The 17,537-nt window shown below is 36.0% G+C and overlaps 1 protein-coding gene across 1 annotated transcript in view; it reads left to right on the forward strand.

Moving 5' to 3' along the window:
• LOC149838573 (ADP-ribosylation factor 1) overlaps nucleotides 1-10,919 on the forward strand; it is a 47,993-nt gene extending 37,074 nt beyond the window's left edge. Inside the window, exons 7-9 of the mRNA XM_090006668.1 lie at nucleotides 1,773-1,820; nucleotides 10,056-10,186; nucleotides 10,621-10,919. Of these exons, the coding sequence (XP_089862794.1) occupies nucleotides 1,773-1,820; nucleotides 10,056-10,186; nucleotides 10,621-10,654 (213 nt within the window). The 3' untranslated portion in view covers nucleotides 10,655-10,919. The remainder of the gene's footprint in view (nucleotides 1-1,772; nucleotides 1,821-10,055; nucleotides 10,187-10,620) is intronic.
• Nucleotides 10,920-17,537: the final 6,618 nt, after the last annotated feature.

A 17,537-nucleotide genomic window follows, 5' to 3' on the forward strand; every position in this document is an offset into this window, starting at 1 on the left:
TAGTTGCACTTGATTTTCAATTAGTTTTCACTCATTACTTGAGTGCGCCATTGCCATGTCGGTTCATCTTATGACATCTTTGTTGGAGGAGTGTAGAGTCTGATTTCTACCTTCATATAAATCTTTAATTTTCGCCATTGCCATGCCGGATCATCTTATGCCATAATAATGATTTTTTACCTTAACCCATTTTTTTGAGTGGTAGACAAATGAAGAAGTCGGCCCTAAAAAAGTATTTAAAACCTAAAATGAAAAAAAGTATTTTTTAGCTTTTTAAGAGTGTGCCGAAGGTGTATCGTACGATACACCCTGTATCGTATGATACAACACGATATAGGGGTGTATCATATGATATACCCTATGTCACATGGGTGCGGGTGCGGGTACGGGTGCAGAGCAATTTCAAAAATTTTGCACACGGAGACACGACTATGTATATATATTTTATATATATATATATATATAACAATAATAAGATTGTAAATTTTAAAGCAATAAGTTGACCGGTCAAAGTTGACAAAATATATATAACAATAATAACAATAAAAATATATATATAACAATCATAAATGGACAAAAATAGACTTGGTCAAAGTTGACCGAGTCCAAAATTAATTTTAATAAATGGACAACAATAGACTCAGTCAAAGTTGACCGAGTCCAAAATGTGGACGGACTCGGCCCCGATGCGTTGACCGAGTTCGGCACTTCGTTGACCGTGTTCGAAGCCGCACCCATGTCGGGTACGGGCGACGCAGGTGCGTCGACCTTTTAGCGAGTCTGTGTGACTTAGGATATACCTGATACGGGTATGATACACACTCATATCGCGATACGAGCATGTATTGTATCACAAAATCTAAAAGTAACGATACGTATCGTCCCTTATCGTACGATGTGGTACGATACTTACAACACTGTGTGAAAGTAAGAAAAGTTGGCTACCGATTATGGATTTGGGACACACCATCAAACTTATTTGCAAACAGCCTTGGCATGTAAAATTACTAGATAAACTGATAGCTTTTTTAATGTAAAAATGTGTAATTTGAACATTTGATGATCTTCTGACTGATACTTTTATATCACTTCAATCTACCCATTACCTTTGGGACCAAACACCAAAGCCCCTGCCTTTTTGTGATTTTCAAAATGCCTGTTGATTTGATCCATTTAAAAATTGATAGAAACTATCAAATGGAGGCGAGAAGACTATGTTGTTGTGTCACATAGAAGCCGATGCAGGTATGGGACATGCTTGGTACAACACAAGAATTTTGTAAAACTAGGACATGGGCACACGGCTATACATTTTATGTGTGCAATAAATCTAATCTTTCAAACCTTCTATCTTCAATGAATGGTCAAGCTTTGAAAATTGAAAATCATAATCAGTGACGAATTTTAAAAGAAAATAAGCACAAGTAATATGTGTACTACATGTGTGTATATGTGCCATAGGTCGCAATACTTGTCATCTATCATATTATGTCTTTGAAGTTTGAATGTAACTTTTGGATTAGAAATCAGGCAGCTATGGATAAAGTTTGGCAAATTATGCCTGAGACATGTAAGATGAAAAATGTAACCTAAAATATTGATCTTTTTAGCCAATAATTGAACAGGGTAGTCAGTGTAACATGATTATTGGATACTCATGATTCATATCACTTTCTACAAAGGTTGATAATTAATCAAGACTGTGCTTTATGGATTTGTAACCGTTTTGCAACATCATGAGGTTGACATGGCTTTTTTTTCTTGTGTGACAGGAAGAAGAGCTAAAAGGTGCAGTTGTTCTCATTTTTGCTAACAAGCAGGTTAGAGTCTTACATGATTATGTTGCTTTTCATGTCTGCATTATCTGAAGGGTAATTATTTTCTGATTTGTTTTGCATGTCAATCTCATGGTTCAGTATCACCCTATGTAGTTGCTGCGTGCCATGCCTTTCAAGTTACAGAGCTTTAAATGCTCATTTTTTGCATCTTTGAGCAAATATTAATTGGGAAATTCTTATTATTTATCTGCATGAATTTACAACTTTTGTCCAACTTGTATCCATGGAATAGTTTTCATTTATTGATTATGTACCTGCTCTTACACTAGTGAGCGGTATGAAACTTGTATCCCATTGTTGAACCATATGGTGAGTATTAATATCTAGTCTAGAAGCTTCATCAGTGACCTAAAAGTGAAACTTTAATGTGATTGCAGCAACTTCCATGTCAACTGTTGGTTATCAAGCAATAAGGTGTTCTGTCGAGTATCTATAATCAATGTTGTTTGCATGTGCAGCTTAGTAAAACTGTTATTGCATTAGCTGAATGACCATCACTTTGTAAACCTTTTTATGATGGTAGAAAATGTTCAAAGCAGGAAATTTCTCTTTACAAAGTTTTAAATTTCAGTATTTGATGCTAGTGTGGGGCATCTAAGGCTATAAAATGAGTGGAGAAACTCCCATCTCAACTTCGCTCAAGAGTTCTTTCCAACTGGTTGACCTGGTTTCTTGAGCTTGATCAGTTAACAAGATAAGCCAGAGGGACCACAGTCTTTGCTTAGTTTAAGCTTGAGCTAGTTAAAAAATGTCTCCATAGTTGCAAAAAGTATAACATTACCAAGTGTGATAATAATGGTCTCATATGCCACATCTCTCAACTTTGACTCCTGCTAGTTTCAGCCTCTATAGTAATTAAAGAAAAACAAAAGCATTATGACAAATTTGGTTTTTAGCTTGGTCCTGCTGCATCACGTTGAGCATGATGTCTCTGTCGCTGACGTTCGTCAAGCAGGCCATGTGGGTTGGATGGGGTCTTCTCGGGCTAATGAGACCTTTGGTTATTCCTTAGAGGTGTCAGATTCTTGGGGGCTTCTAAAATAGGCTTTGCCATCTCTTTCTCTCTCTATACTTATATATATGTATGTATTATATCTGAGAGTTTGTGCATGCATGTGCATGTGCGTGAAACCAAGGTCTCTAGTTTGGATCCCACTGGGGGCTCTTCTTAATCCTCACGCCACCCACAACTTGGGAAAAAGGAAGGAAATGAAAACATAGCACATTCTTGGAATGCCTTACTCCGATGTGTGGTTATTAACTCGACCACTAAGAAAAATCCTGTTGGTTGCATTTAAAATATGCTATTTTACATTATCTCATGTCTGTCCAGGCCAAAATTCATTTTGGCTAAGGTTATGAGTCATTTTACCATTATTTTCTAAAATCATGTACTATATATTGTAATGATTTAAGGAGGCTTCGATCACTAACCAAAAGTCCACCAATCTTCAACTTGAGTGGATAACATGTGTTCTCTAAGGAACACGCTTACAACACCCACAAAGTGTTCTAAAAGAACACACTCACAAATCCCACCAAGGGGATACACAAGAAGACAATATAAAATATATATATTATTCAATGGAAAGAATGTGCTCAAAAGCATACATTACAAGGAGGGGAAGACCCCTATATGTACACATTCGTAAAGGGGAGTTAGAGGGAAGAAGACAAAAAAAATGGAAGAAGGCCGATTCTCAACAGCTAGATTTCTAGCTATTGGGAGAGGCCAACGGCTAAAAATCTAGCCATTGGATGCTGGGGAGCTTAGTCAAACTTAGTTTGACAAAGTTCAAAACAGTCTAAAAAATAAGAATTAATAAAAAATAAAATATACATATATACGTATATATATGTATATACATATTATTATATATACATAAATATATATATTACATAATTACACATGCACAATTTAACACTACCCCTCAAACTTACGGTAAAATAACTGAAAGTTTGCCTAGAAGAAAGTGAAATCTAGGAGTAGAGAGAGGTTTGGTGAAGAACTCTGCCAATTGATACTCTGATGTGATATAAGGCAGATCAATGATCCCTTGAAGGTATTCCTCTCGCACATAGTGGCAGTTCATCTCAGTGTGCTTTGTTCTTTCGTGAAAAGTGTTGTTGTTGGCAATATAGATAGCACTCTTGTTGTTGCACAGATCTTTGATGCTCCTAGTTTAGAGACTCCCATATCAGCCAACAATATTCTCAGCCAAACCACCTTCATTGTGGTTGTAGTCATAGCCCGGTACTTAGTTTTAGTTAAAGAAAGAGAGGTCTATCATTTTTTGCACCTCTATAAGATTAACGATTCACCTAAAAAAATACAGAAACTCGTGGTTGAGTGTCTATTGTTAGGATCTCCTCCCCAATCTACATCAGTATATGCAAGTAAGTTCAATGCAGACGTAGACGACATAAAAAGGCCTCTAAAAATAGAATTTTTAATATATCTAATAATACGCAAAACAACTTCCATGTAAACAAATGTGGGAGCATGCTGAAACTGACTAGCTGTGTACAACGTGTGCTATATCAAGTCTCGTAATAGATAAGTAAAAAAAAGCTCCAATAAGTTGCCAATAAGGGGTTGGATCATCTAGAGACTCTCCATCATCGATATTCATCTTGACATTTGTCATTTCTGGAACATCAACCTTCTTATCATCATGGACAACTTGCTCAAGTTGTATATGTAGATTGGATCATGAACAACTTGCTTTTTAAGAACCAGAACCTTCCTTTTGTAAGCCCCTTGGTAAGAATATCAACCACTTGATTATTGGAATCAATGTACTTCACTTCAATCTCTCTATCCTCAATTTTCTCTTGAATAAAATGTTGATCTAGTTGAATGTACTTTGTTCTGCCATGATGAATAGGATTTAACAAAATTTTAATAGCACTCTGATTGTCGCAATATATAACGGAGCATCCAACTTTCTTATTTAAAGTAATCAAACTATGACGAATCCAAGTGACTTCAGCAGCAAGGGATGCTATAGAACGATACTCCACTTCTGCACTTGATCTAGCCATAGTGCGTTGCTTCTTCTTGCTACTCCAAGATATCCGATTGCTTCCCAAGAAAACACAATATCTTGACACAGACCTCCTCATATCAAGATCTCCTACCCAATCTGCGTTCGTAAAGCCAAAAATAATTAAAGGATCCCATTTATTTGGGAGATATTGTAAGCCATCGTTGAGCGTGCCCTTAATATACCTTAGTAGTCAAACTATGACGAATCCAAGTGACTTCAACTACAAGGAATGCCATAGAACGATACTTCGCTTCTGCACTTGATCTAGCCATAGTGTGTTTCTTCTTGCTACTCCAAGATATCAGATTGCTTCTCAAGAAAACACAATATCTTGATACAGACCTCCTCATATCAGGATCTCCTGCCCAATCTGCATCCGTGAAGCCAAAAATAATTAAAAGATCCCATTTATTTGAGAGATATCGTAAGCCATCGCTGAGTGTGCCCTTAATATACCTTAGAATACACTTCACAACTTTCATATGCCTTTCTCTAGGATCATGCATAAATTGTGACACTTGACTGACTGCATAAGCAATATCTGGACGAGTGAAACTTAGGTATTGTAGCGCTCTCACTATGCTCCTATAGGTCGTCACATCTTGAATGGGTTGACCTTCAGCAATCCTCAACTTCTCATTAACAGGCATGGGCGTGGAGATTAGTTTACAATCCTTCATTCCAGTCTTGTTGAGTAGATCTATGGCATATTTTGTTACTTCCTTCGGTGGATCCTTATTAAAAAAAATCCAAGAAGGTTACATTTCGAGAGATGTATAATTTTTCATTTTTAAAATCATAACACCTTTATCCTTTTTGGTTATTGACATAACCAAAGAAGCCGCAAGGAATAGCTCTAGGAGAAAATTTGCCACTCTTATTGGTAAAAATAAAACATTTGCAACCAAAAGTTCGTAATCTTGAATAATCAAATGTGAGTTTAAAACACTTTTCAACCGATGAGATATTGTGCAAAGAAAAAGATGGCATTCTGTTTATAAGATAAACAACAGTCAGGACATCTTCTGCCTAAAAAACATTAGGCACATAGCTAGTAATAAGTCTTTGAAGTTTTAATAATGTGCCTATGTTTTCTCTCAGCGGAGCCATTTTATTATGGTGTGTGTGGACAAGATCTTTAATGGTAATCTTTTTAACTTTAATGGTCTAGATGAAACAAAAGTTCTATCTTTAAATGGTAATCTTTTCCTTTTTCCAAGAACACAGTCTTCACAAGTGAAATCATTAATATTACAAAAAAATTTCAAACTTGAAAATTATTGGATTTTAGGTACACTTGGATGTCCTAATCTTCTATGCCACAAGTTTAAATCCATTTTTTGGACATTACAACAAAAAACATCTTTCGGTATCTCCAAAAAATCTATATAGTAGAGACCTCTCTCTCTATAGCCTTGTCCAATCAGCTTCCCTAACTGGCAATCCTGCAACAAACATTCATTTGAAGAAAAGCAGATATTACAATCATAATCAAATATTTGAGACACGGATAAAAGATTTAAATTTAATTTAGGAATGTATCTAATTTTTGGAACGAGATTTTTTTTGGAGTTTGAGAGATCATTTTCAAAACTTCTTATTCCTTTGATTTCAAGAGATGTACCATCGGCTGTGAAAACTTTTGACACACTTGAGTTGTTATACCATTCGGATAAAATATCATAGTTTGGGGTCATGTGAAAAGATGCACCAGAATCAAGAAGTCGAGAAATCTTAGCTAGGTCTGAATAAGATGATACCATGGCCCCAGCTGAGGAAGATGATCCTCTAAGAAGAGGTTGAAGGGCTTCAACTAATTGAGCTAGAAACATGCTTCCAATAGATGATTCTTGGGGTGTGAGAATATCCTTGTCCTTTGACTCTTATGGAGAGCCAACCGAAGCAACCATCTTTTCAAATGTCCCTTTTAGTTTAGGACATTGGGGCTTAGTGTATCCCGATTCATGACAATAATAACAAATGATTTTCTTTTTCTCATTGTCATTTTCTTGTCTAATATAGTGAGGTGAATTATATTCAAGAACATAGTTTTTTGGTCTAGAAACGGCCAAGACCGAGTCATCTTCACTTTTGCTCACATGCTTTTTTAATATATTTTCTTTTATACTCAACTCTTTTATAGTATCTTCAATAGAGGGAACTTTTTCTCTATGGAGAATAATAGACTTTGTAGATTCAAATTTCAGTCTTAAACCGTTAATGAATTGGTAAAAATGCTCAGCATCTATTTATTTTTTGCAGAGTTCTATATCTTCGAGAGAATGCCATTTTAGTTCTAGAAGAGTCAATTCTTCCCAAAGTTCAGATAGGTTTTCTCTAATAGTTTTATCTCCTTGGACTATAGTCCGAACTCTATCTTGCACATTGCATATATGTGCAATATCTTTAAGAGAATATATTCTCTTAAGAGAATCCTAAGCCTTGTTAGCATGCTCAAATTTGGCAAGACTTGAACATTTTTTTTACATCCAGACTACTAATAAGCCAAGACATGATCTTGGCATGTCCCATCCATTCCTTCCACTTCGTCTCATAAGTGGTTATAGCCTTAGCTTTCTCTTTTTTGGTTAGAGGTGCCTCTTTCTCACCCTCTACTTTAGTGAGAACTAGCTTGAGTTTCGGATCAGATCCATCTACTCATCCCCGCAATCTTTTTCCCCAAATAAGGTGCTTCATAATAGAATCTCATCTTACATAATTGAAATCATTGAGTTTTATGGGTTTAATGGTGACATTATCATTGTCATCCATTTTTTACAATGGCTGAGAGAGGCTAAGAGAAAGAAAAGGACAAAGAGAGAAGAGGAGGAGAAATGAGAGGCAATACGAGGAACACAAGCACTCCTTCACCAATGATTCACATGATCACTTGAAGACTTGCAAGATCACTAACACTTTGAAGAAGAGTCTTCAAATGAACTTTATTACTTCCCAGCTCTGATACCGTGTAATGATTGAAGGCGGCTTCAATCACAAACCATAAGTCTATCAATCTTCAACTTGAGTGGATAACAAAAGTGGTTTCTAAGAAACACTTACAACACCCACAAAAGGTCACAAAGTGTTTTAAAAGAATAAACTCACAAATTCTATAAAAGGGATACACAAAAAGTTAATATAAAAAAATATATTTTATTCAATGGAAAGAGTGTGCTCAAAATCATACATTACAAGGAGGGGAAGACCCCTATATATATACATTCATAAAGGGGAGTTAGAGGGAAGAAGACAAAAAGAAAGAGAAGAAGGCCCATTCCCAATGGCTAGATTTCTAGCTGTAAGGAGAGTCCAACGAATAGAAATCTAGTTGTTGGGGGCTGGGGGGTTAAGTTCAAAACAGTCCCAAAAATAATAATTAACAATATATATATATATATGCTCAAAAGCTATGTCACACGGACTCGGCTAGGGAGGCGCCGCACCCGAGTCGACACGCCCCAACACGGGTGCGGCTTCGGACACGGCTCGGACTCGGTCAACGTCGAGTCAGACTTGGTCAACGAGTTGAGGCCGAGTCCGTCCTTTTTTGGACTCGATCAACGTTGACTGAGTCCAAAAATTATCCATTTTTAGGGTAAAAAACAAAAAAAGTTGATCTTTTTATATATATTTTTTAAAATATATATAGCATTAGGGGTGGCAATTTCTGACACGACCCGCCAACCCGCCTCTTAGGCGGGTTCGGGTTGGGCTTAAGCCAACCCGTTTAATAAACGGGTCGACCCGCGTAACCCGTTTATTAAACAGGTCGGGTTCGGGTTGGGGGTATGCCAACCCGGCTGACCCGTTTAATAAACGGGTTAGGCGGGTGGGTCAACCCGCCAACCCGACCCGCCAACCTGCCAACCCGATCCGTCAACCCGCCAACCCGACCCGCCAACCTGACCCGCGAACCTGAAAACCCATTTACCCGACCCAACCCATTTATTAAATGGGTTGGCGGGTCGTGTCGGGTTACCCGTTTATTAAACGGGTCGGGTTCGTGTTTGCCACAGCCGACCCGTTTAATAAACGGGTCGGGTTCGGGTTGAGGTATGCTGACACACCAACCCGCCAACCCGACCCGATTGCCACCCCTATATAGCATGAGTCTCAAACATAAGCCCCAGAAAAAAAAAATTCCAGGGGGCGCTGCCCCTCTACGGGACCCGCGCCGGGGGGAGCCCCCGGACGCCCCTTTCTGCAAGGGCAAAAGTACAATTTGCAAAACACTCATGCTGGTGCCAAACTTTAGAGGACAATATCCACATATATGCACACAGGATATATATATATATATATATATATATATATATATATATATATATATATATATATATATATATATATATATAGCCGAGTCCCCATGTCCAAAAATTTTAAAATTGCGCCGCACCCATGTCGCACCCACACCCGCACCCATGTGACATAGCTCAAAAGCATACATTACAAGGAGGGGAAGACCCCTATATATACACATTCATAAAGGAGAGTTAGAGGGAAGAAGTTAAAAAGAAAGGGAAAAGGGCCCATTCCCAACGGCTAGATTTTTAGCTCTTGGGAGAACCCAACGGATAGAATTCTAGCCGTTGGGTGCTAGGGGGCTTAGTCAAACTTAGTTTGACTAAGTCCGAAACAGTCCCAAAAATAATAATTAATAAAAAATAAATGTATATATATATACGTATATATATGTATATACATATTATTGTATATACATAAATATATATAGTACATAATTACACATCTACGGTTTAACATATATATGAATTTCGACCATCTTTCTGTACCAATCTTGCCCTACTGTCAGCTTACATCACCACTATAATTGGGTGCTTAAGATTGACATATGAGGTGCATCCAACAGGCATGATTGTTTCTAGAGTTGTATCATGTCCAGGGTGTTTCTATGTATGCCTTCTAAATTTCCACTCATCCATTCTCAAAAAAAAAAGGAACATCCCAGTTTGCACTGTCCCGGATGTGCACAGTGAATTGGTATTTGTATTTGTAAAGATGTTTATATCAATAAAAGATTTTTACATTTTTATAGTTGTGACAGGATACTCTTTACATGTTTTTGATTATTCTCGAAGTGACAGATTTGATTGCTCATTCATCAGTGTTGTATGTTTATAATGTGTCTGTTTGCGTTGCTTATGTGCAGGATCTTCCTGGTGCACTTGATGATGCTGCTATTACTGAAGCACTAGAACTCCACAAAATCAAAAGTCGGCAATGGGCCATCTTTAAGGCTTCAGCTATTAAAGGAGAAGGCCTCTTTGAGGGGTTGGATTGGTAATTCCTGCAAACCTTGGTGTGTAGAGCATATATACATTCAGCTGTTAGATCTTTCGGTTCTCAACTGATGAGTTAAATAGCCTTCTTGTGCCATCTTTGATTGGATCTGATCAAGTTTGGTCCTTGAGGATGATAGACTCACATATTTCAGTTTCATGTTTTTATGCTTATTTTGGCTTTGAGTTATATAGGCTCAGTCATGCATTTCGGTTTCATGTTTTATGCTTATTTTGGATTGAGTTATATTAGTCTACCTATGTTTAGCATTGTGGATTCACAGCTTTAGTTCATCGACATAATAGTTTGTTCTAAGCTATGTTTCTCTGTCTGACTTGGGTTCAAATGCCTGTCTATGCATGCATGTGCACATGCACACTAGTGTTAAAATTTCATCTTTGGTTATTTTGATACAAACCTGGTTCTTCGCGCAGGTTGAGTAACACACTTAAGTCTGGTGGTGGTTGAGATAATACTAGTGTGCAGGTCTTAGCATATGGTTGCCTTTTTCCCAGAAGTGCTGTAGTAGGAGAAGCAAGAGATTCATAGAGCAGAATAGTCAATTATTTGGGTCTGAGGTGAAGGGAGCGATAAAACTTCATTTTTTAACATGAAAACCATGATTATATTGCTCTTGCTTTTTTTTTTTTGTTTCTCCCTTTATGGGGCTGGGGTTTTAAACCATTCTCCATTTGTACTTCAACAAGAAAAATGTATTCGTAGTTGCTTTGTTCAATTGGAAATAGTTAGACAGCTTTTCAAAATAGTAGATGCCTATGATTGGTTCTGGCTTACAGGAATGCCTGACCTTCCCGTACCAATTCAAAAGCCTTAATAACATATTTTTCAGAAAACAGCCAAAAACTTGTTCATTTGAGAGAACCGTTTGGAACTTGAAAACTTATATTTAAAAAAAAAAATTCACAAGCACTCAATTATAGATCCAATTTTTATTGGGTGTTGGGTTCAATCACATTGAATCTAGAATTCAAAGAAAAATCTCATATATATGTTTTCTCTTCCCCATTTTATAAAGTTAACTAATTAAACACATTATAATGTTTGTCAATTGTTTGGAAACTCTTTTGTGTCGTCTCTTTCATCCATCTTTTTTAATGTAAAGCCTTTTTAATCATGTAGACATTATTTTAAAAATTGTTCTCATGTATTGCTAACTGTGCTGCTGAGTTAGAGTTAGAAGCCATTAATGTTTAAACAAGTAATTCTCTCTGCCAAGAAAGGAAAGCATCTTTTATCAACGTTTTAAGTAATCAGCATGGTTTTGATATGTTGGGAGCAGATTTGGGCAGAGATGTAGGTGAAAAGATCAGGTGCAATATGATTGCAGAAATATTTGTGCATTAAGCATCTGCTCACCCTCCATCTTGAGGACAGGCCTGTCAGTTGTGGGGGCCAAGGCCTGATGGAGGGCAATCAGGTGCTTAATGCACAAATTTTGTGCCATGTGATTGCACCCGATCCAGACTCGAGATGTAGTCAGGCTTTTAGCATGAATTATGTAAGAGCAGTTCGGGTCAGATTGTACATAACCATTCCTGGGTTATATTCAATCCACACCAGACATCTCACTTAATGAAAATGTGCTTGGGCCTCAGTCTCACAGTTCTAAGTGAGATGCATAGTTCCTGAGTGAGATGTGCGGTGGGCATTGAATAGAAGCAACACTTCAACATCACTCGATCTTCTCTTGAATTATGGGGAGCATGCATGAAGACACTTCTTTTATTTGAGAAATAAGAACACATGAAAGATAAGTTGAGAGAGAGAGAGTGTGTGTGTGCGTGTTTTGTTTAAAACATACTTATGGATTCAGGGGTGGAGCTAGGAATCTAAACTAGGGTGACACAAATGCACAGGAAAAAAACAAATCAAAACCTTATTGAAAAAGAAACATAACATCCCTAAAATTCTAACCAGAATCAAGCATGCATTCATGGAATCATGTTTAATGTTGATTTTAAAAACAGACAAATTTGCCTAATTAAATATTTATCATTTAAAAACCAAATAAAAAACTTAAATTCTTTCAAAAATCAAAGATTTAGGGGTTTGCAAAATCAAGCAGTCATTAATGGAATCATGCTTAATGATATTTTAAAAAAAATAACACAAAAACCCCAAAAATTATAATTAAACACTTTCATCATTTGAAAAAATGCAAATCAATACCCTAATATCTAAAAGATTCATGGAATTACGTTCATTGAAAGAAAACCTAATATTCTAACTAAAACCAAGCATTCATTACATGTCTAACGCTAATTAAAAACATACAAAAAACCTTAAAACCCTAATTGAACATTTATGTTATGTAAAAAAATAAACTAAATAAAAAAACAAAAAAGCTATCAAGCATCATACATTACGCTAAAAAGTGCAAATTAAACCCCTAAAATCAAAATATTTATGCTATTATCAGATAATTCCTAAGAAAAAAAACACACAAAAAAAACTTCAACCCTTAATTAAATATTTGTCATTTAGAAAATTCTAAATCAATACCTTAATTTCTAAAAAATGCATAATTTTATGCTAATTGAAAAAAAACCTAATTGTCTAACTAAAATCAAACATCCATTACTTGCCTCATGCTAATTTAAAAAATACACAAAGTCCTTAAACCCTAATTAAACATTCATGTTATTTAAAAAATAAACTAAATAAAAAACCTAAACCGTAACAAACATCATACATTATACTGATTAAAATAAATAAATAAAACCTATAAAATCAAAAGGTTCATGCTATTAGCATACATAATGTTAACTAAAAAAAATTAAAAAATAAAACCTAATTAAACATTTATGTCATTTGAAAAATCCAAATTAATACCCTAAATCTTAAAAGATTCATAGATTTATGCTAATTGAAAAAACCATAATATTCTAATCAAAATCAGGCATTCATTACATGCCTAATGCAAATTAAAAAACAAAATACACAAAAACCCTAAAACTCTAATTAAACATTCATGTTATTTAAAAAATAGACTAAATAAAAAAACTGAATTCTAACAAACATCATACCCTACTAATTGGAAAAAAATAAAACCCTTAAAAATCAGAACCTTATTCAAGGAATAATTTGAAAAAGAAAATTGGAAATTTGTGCTAATCCGCAACCTGCTTGTGATTAATTAACCCTTCTTAAGCAAAGCCTTCTTTTTCCTTTTTATAAAAATGCCTTGTGTGTTGCAACTTCAATAAGGGACGGATACTTTCATCACATATTAATGCAAGATACATTTTTTTCATGTAGTTATTTTCATTAAAATCATATAACTATTATTAAACAAGTAATTGTATCCTATGAAAAAGAAACATCGATGATGCTCCATGAATACAACATGAAACACATCCAAGTTCATGAAATGCAACATCTCTCTTACCACTGAAAATTGTTAAGAGTCCATGAAATTGATCATGTTTTCACAGTACCAAACATGTATATGTAGAGTTGGTAAATTCGCCAAATGAGCTTGCCTTGTTCGAGTTTGTCTCATTTTGGATCAATATGATCTCTGACTTACCTCATTATGAGTTTGAACCAAGTCAAAGTTGGCTTGCCACAAGCTCAAGTCAAGCCTGAGCCAAGTGATACACTTAAATTTCGTTTTTTCTTTTTCAACAATTGTAAAGGGCAAAAAATGGATTGAGTGCATACTGCCAGACAAATAGGGGATGTTTTTCTCAAGGTAAGAATTACTGTGGGGGCAAGGAGATGGCAGTAACCATATTGTTACTTTTTACCCCATTGTGAGTGACTAAGGTGGACAGGTCGGGTTTGGTTCGGACCCATATGGAACCAGACCTGGCCCCAATTTTTGGCTATGGTATCAGGTCTGGATCCAGGTATAATCGGACCCACCATAAGAGAAATCATACCTGGACCCAATAAAAACTACATGAACCAGACCCGGGCCATACCTGGTAAAATAATATATTTTTTATCATTTTTACATTGAAAAATTGTGGGTCTTAATCAGAACTCGGGTCGGGCCCGGGTCTGGTATAAAATTTCACAAACTATACTCGGCCCCATGTATTAATAGGACCTTCAGGTCCGGACCCAGGTATTAATCGGATCTTCTTATTTATCACCATACTTGGGTTTGGTATGGGTCGAGTCCAGGTAAACCCGACCCGTTGACACACCTAGACTAAGGGGAGAGGTTAAAGGAAATGGCAGCACTCATATTGCTACTTTTTACCCCGTAATGTGTGGCTACTACATCTCCCCAACTGTTGAAAGTCACATGGGACTTGCATTGGAGATCACATGGGCATCAGATGACTGCTTTTTCAGCTTCACACACTACATGGGTCTATGGTTTCTTATGTGAGCCCCAAAGTGAATTGTTGATTGTGGAGGCACTGCTTTGCAGAAAGCTAGTGCAACTAATGCTTTTCAGTTTTCACAGTTCTTTTGGTTCACGATGCTCCCATATCTCAACTACAGCACAAGTTGTGCATCAACTAGCATTTTGTGTGTGTGTGTGTGTGTGTGTGTGTGTGTGTGTGTGAGAGAGAGAGAGAGAGAGAGAGAGAGAGAGAGAGGTGGGGGGGTTGGTGGGGCCCAATTCTCATTTAGCAAATGTGAGATGCAAGATGGTATTGATCAGTTAGCATATCCAAACAATATCCAATTGATAGGACATAAGGACACAGGTTCTACATGTTTATGATTTGGGTATCACGTGAAATATGAACTTTGATCAGATTGCAAATGATGCCCCAGCATGTCCCAACTCCTCATGAGCCCCCTCATTCTTCTTGGTAGGGACTAGGGATGCACACCAGCCGAGTTCGAGCTGAGCTTACCCATTAGGGAAACGCTATCTTTGGTCTTTGTTTTGGCAAACATTTTATATATACTATTTGTAAGGAGCTTAATCGAGCTTTCTTGAGTTTAGTGTCTTGATCAAGCTCGGTTTGTTTATGTAGATCAATCCTGAACTTGTTTACAAGATTGTAATTGGAGTCTTTTTATATGATGCTCTAATCCCCATGATATGAGTTGAATTGGGTATGGTTAGTGCCATATCCTTATTATCTCGATCCAAATGACAAACTTGGGAAAAGGAAGGAAGAGATGAATTAATCTTTGCTTGATCGACATCTCCTACACGAGGTGGAGTATTATCCAGTGTCACAAACATCGCTGAGATTACTTAAATCTCAAGATACCAAGAAAAAGCTTCATATTATAGCGAGATTTTTACATTGCCTCTTTCCAATATATTGCAATTTTTATAATGATATTTATCATGACTTTTCAATACTTTTTTTAAGTTATTATATGTTGTATCATCTCTCTAATATCTTTATTAGCATTTTTTATATTTTTTAATTACGAAGTGTCAAGATTTTTCTGATATTTTCATGAGAAAATTAAAAAAATTCAGTTCATCAAGATATTTTCTTCGCAGCCTTGAAAATGCCAAGAACTAGACTATGGTATTACCCATACCAAGAATTCTTTTTTTTTCCTGTAATAAACATGAAGGTAGCAGGAAGCAGTTGGTTAGGGACCTTAGAAATATTTTAGTTCAATTTGTCCAAATCATTGCTGTTAATCTATATACCTCTATGGCACCCTATGTCATAGGGACACGACATTTTGGCAGCGTGTCTCTGGTGACATAAGCAGACACGTGGACACATACAAATATTATATTTTTATTATTTTATTATTTTTAATGTTTTAAATTTATGATTTAATAAAAATACATTTTAATTAAAACGTCAAAAAAAGTTTTTTATTCATTAAAAAATTAAAAAAAATGTATCCATGTGTCCTATTTTCTAAAAAAAATTCTAACTTACAAATCCAATCCTCATCACGTGTCCTCGTGTCTTTGTGACATAGATGGCACCATCAAGAAGCCACTCAAAGATCCAACTTCCATTCAAATTGAAGTTTGAATGGCAATGCATCAAGACCGTCCATCTTAAAGATGAAAAAGGACTGGATCAATAACTACCTCGGTAGAAAGCTGGTGTTTGCTTTTTCCATGCGTGTTACATATCTGCATCCTTCACATCAGATGACCTAAGCCTACTGATGGCATTCCTTGTTGAATGGCAAGGTCAATGCTAGGGGTACTCATCGATGATGCGTAGACAGATGGATCACTCCTAAACTCCACAAGAATCGGTACCCTAGCACAACTATAAATCTAAGAAACAAAGAAAAATATTAAATTAACAGAAAATAAAAGAAAAACATTAAAAATATCTCATAATTTATTCATTTGTCTCTCCAAAGCAATCCTAGAAACCTTGATCTTAATATAGATCTAAGATAGATCCAATCCTAAACTATGATCCAATTAAGACTCAAGAATTAATGTGAATATGAGATAGATCCAATATAAAATAAAATTCAAAACAAGACCACAAACTAAGATCCAAACTAAATAATTACAAAAAAAAAAAACAAATAATGAAAATGGACCTCAAGGGCTTTAACATGGACCGGTAGTGTCTCGCTCCCACTCCAGCATCAGGGGACTTCAAGGGTTTTAACATCGAGAGACCAGCCAATGTGCTGTCGGTGCTGAGGAGGGGTCCCTTCAATTATAAAAAATAAAAAATAGAGTTCATGAACTACCTTGTTCCCATATTACTCTAAAAGATTATTGTGCATACTCTACATTGTTGATTAATCTTCATAGGGTTCAGCTGTAGTCACACATATCGCCAACATTTTTTAAAACATCCTGAATGGATCATAATATTTTCAAAGGTTGGTTTAATACTGAAAAAACACGATATTTTTTAATATCACCTATTTTGAAAATATTGTGTCTTTATCATGATATTAATGCAATAAAAACATTTTTTTAAGATGTTTTATATCGTTTATATTTTCATTTATGTTAATATGTTTTTATATATTTTACATTTTAATACACATACTATAAGTTCCTGGGATATTCCCTAGAAAACCCAAAAACTTCAAAAAATTTGTGAGATTTTTCCCGAGAATAAGATTTGTGATTCTGGTTTCACTGTTGGAGCTCATGAACTTGGTCAGGTTTCATGTGAACTGCATCATACCTTGGAAGTTGATCGATACTCACCTTTTTTATTTATGACACGGAGAAACCACCCTCAAGATCGGAGACATAGTTATGCTGCCTGTCATACTTACGGTCACCGTCCTGGACTGGTAGTGTAAGACTCCGTGGGCGCACCCCTGAACCATGAAAATAAAGGAGTTGTCATCAAAGTTCACCTTCTAACAAGTTGACGCAATAGTTTCTGCAATATGATGATTGAAGATAGGATAGAAATAGCTGTTTGACTTGAATCCATCTAAGCTCAGA

The sequence above is a fragment of the Nuphar pumila genome, chromosome 5 (assembly GCF_984573655.1).
Source record: "Nuphar pumila chromosome 5, dmNupPumi1.hap1.1, whole genome shotgun sequence".
Classification (NCBI taxonomy): Eukaryota; Viridiplantae; Streptophyta; class Magnoliopsida; order Nymphaeales; family Nymphaeaceae; genus Nuphar; species Nuphar pumila.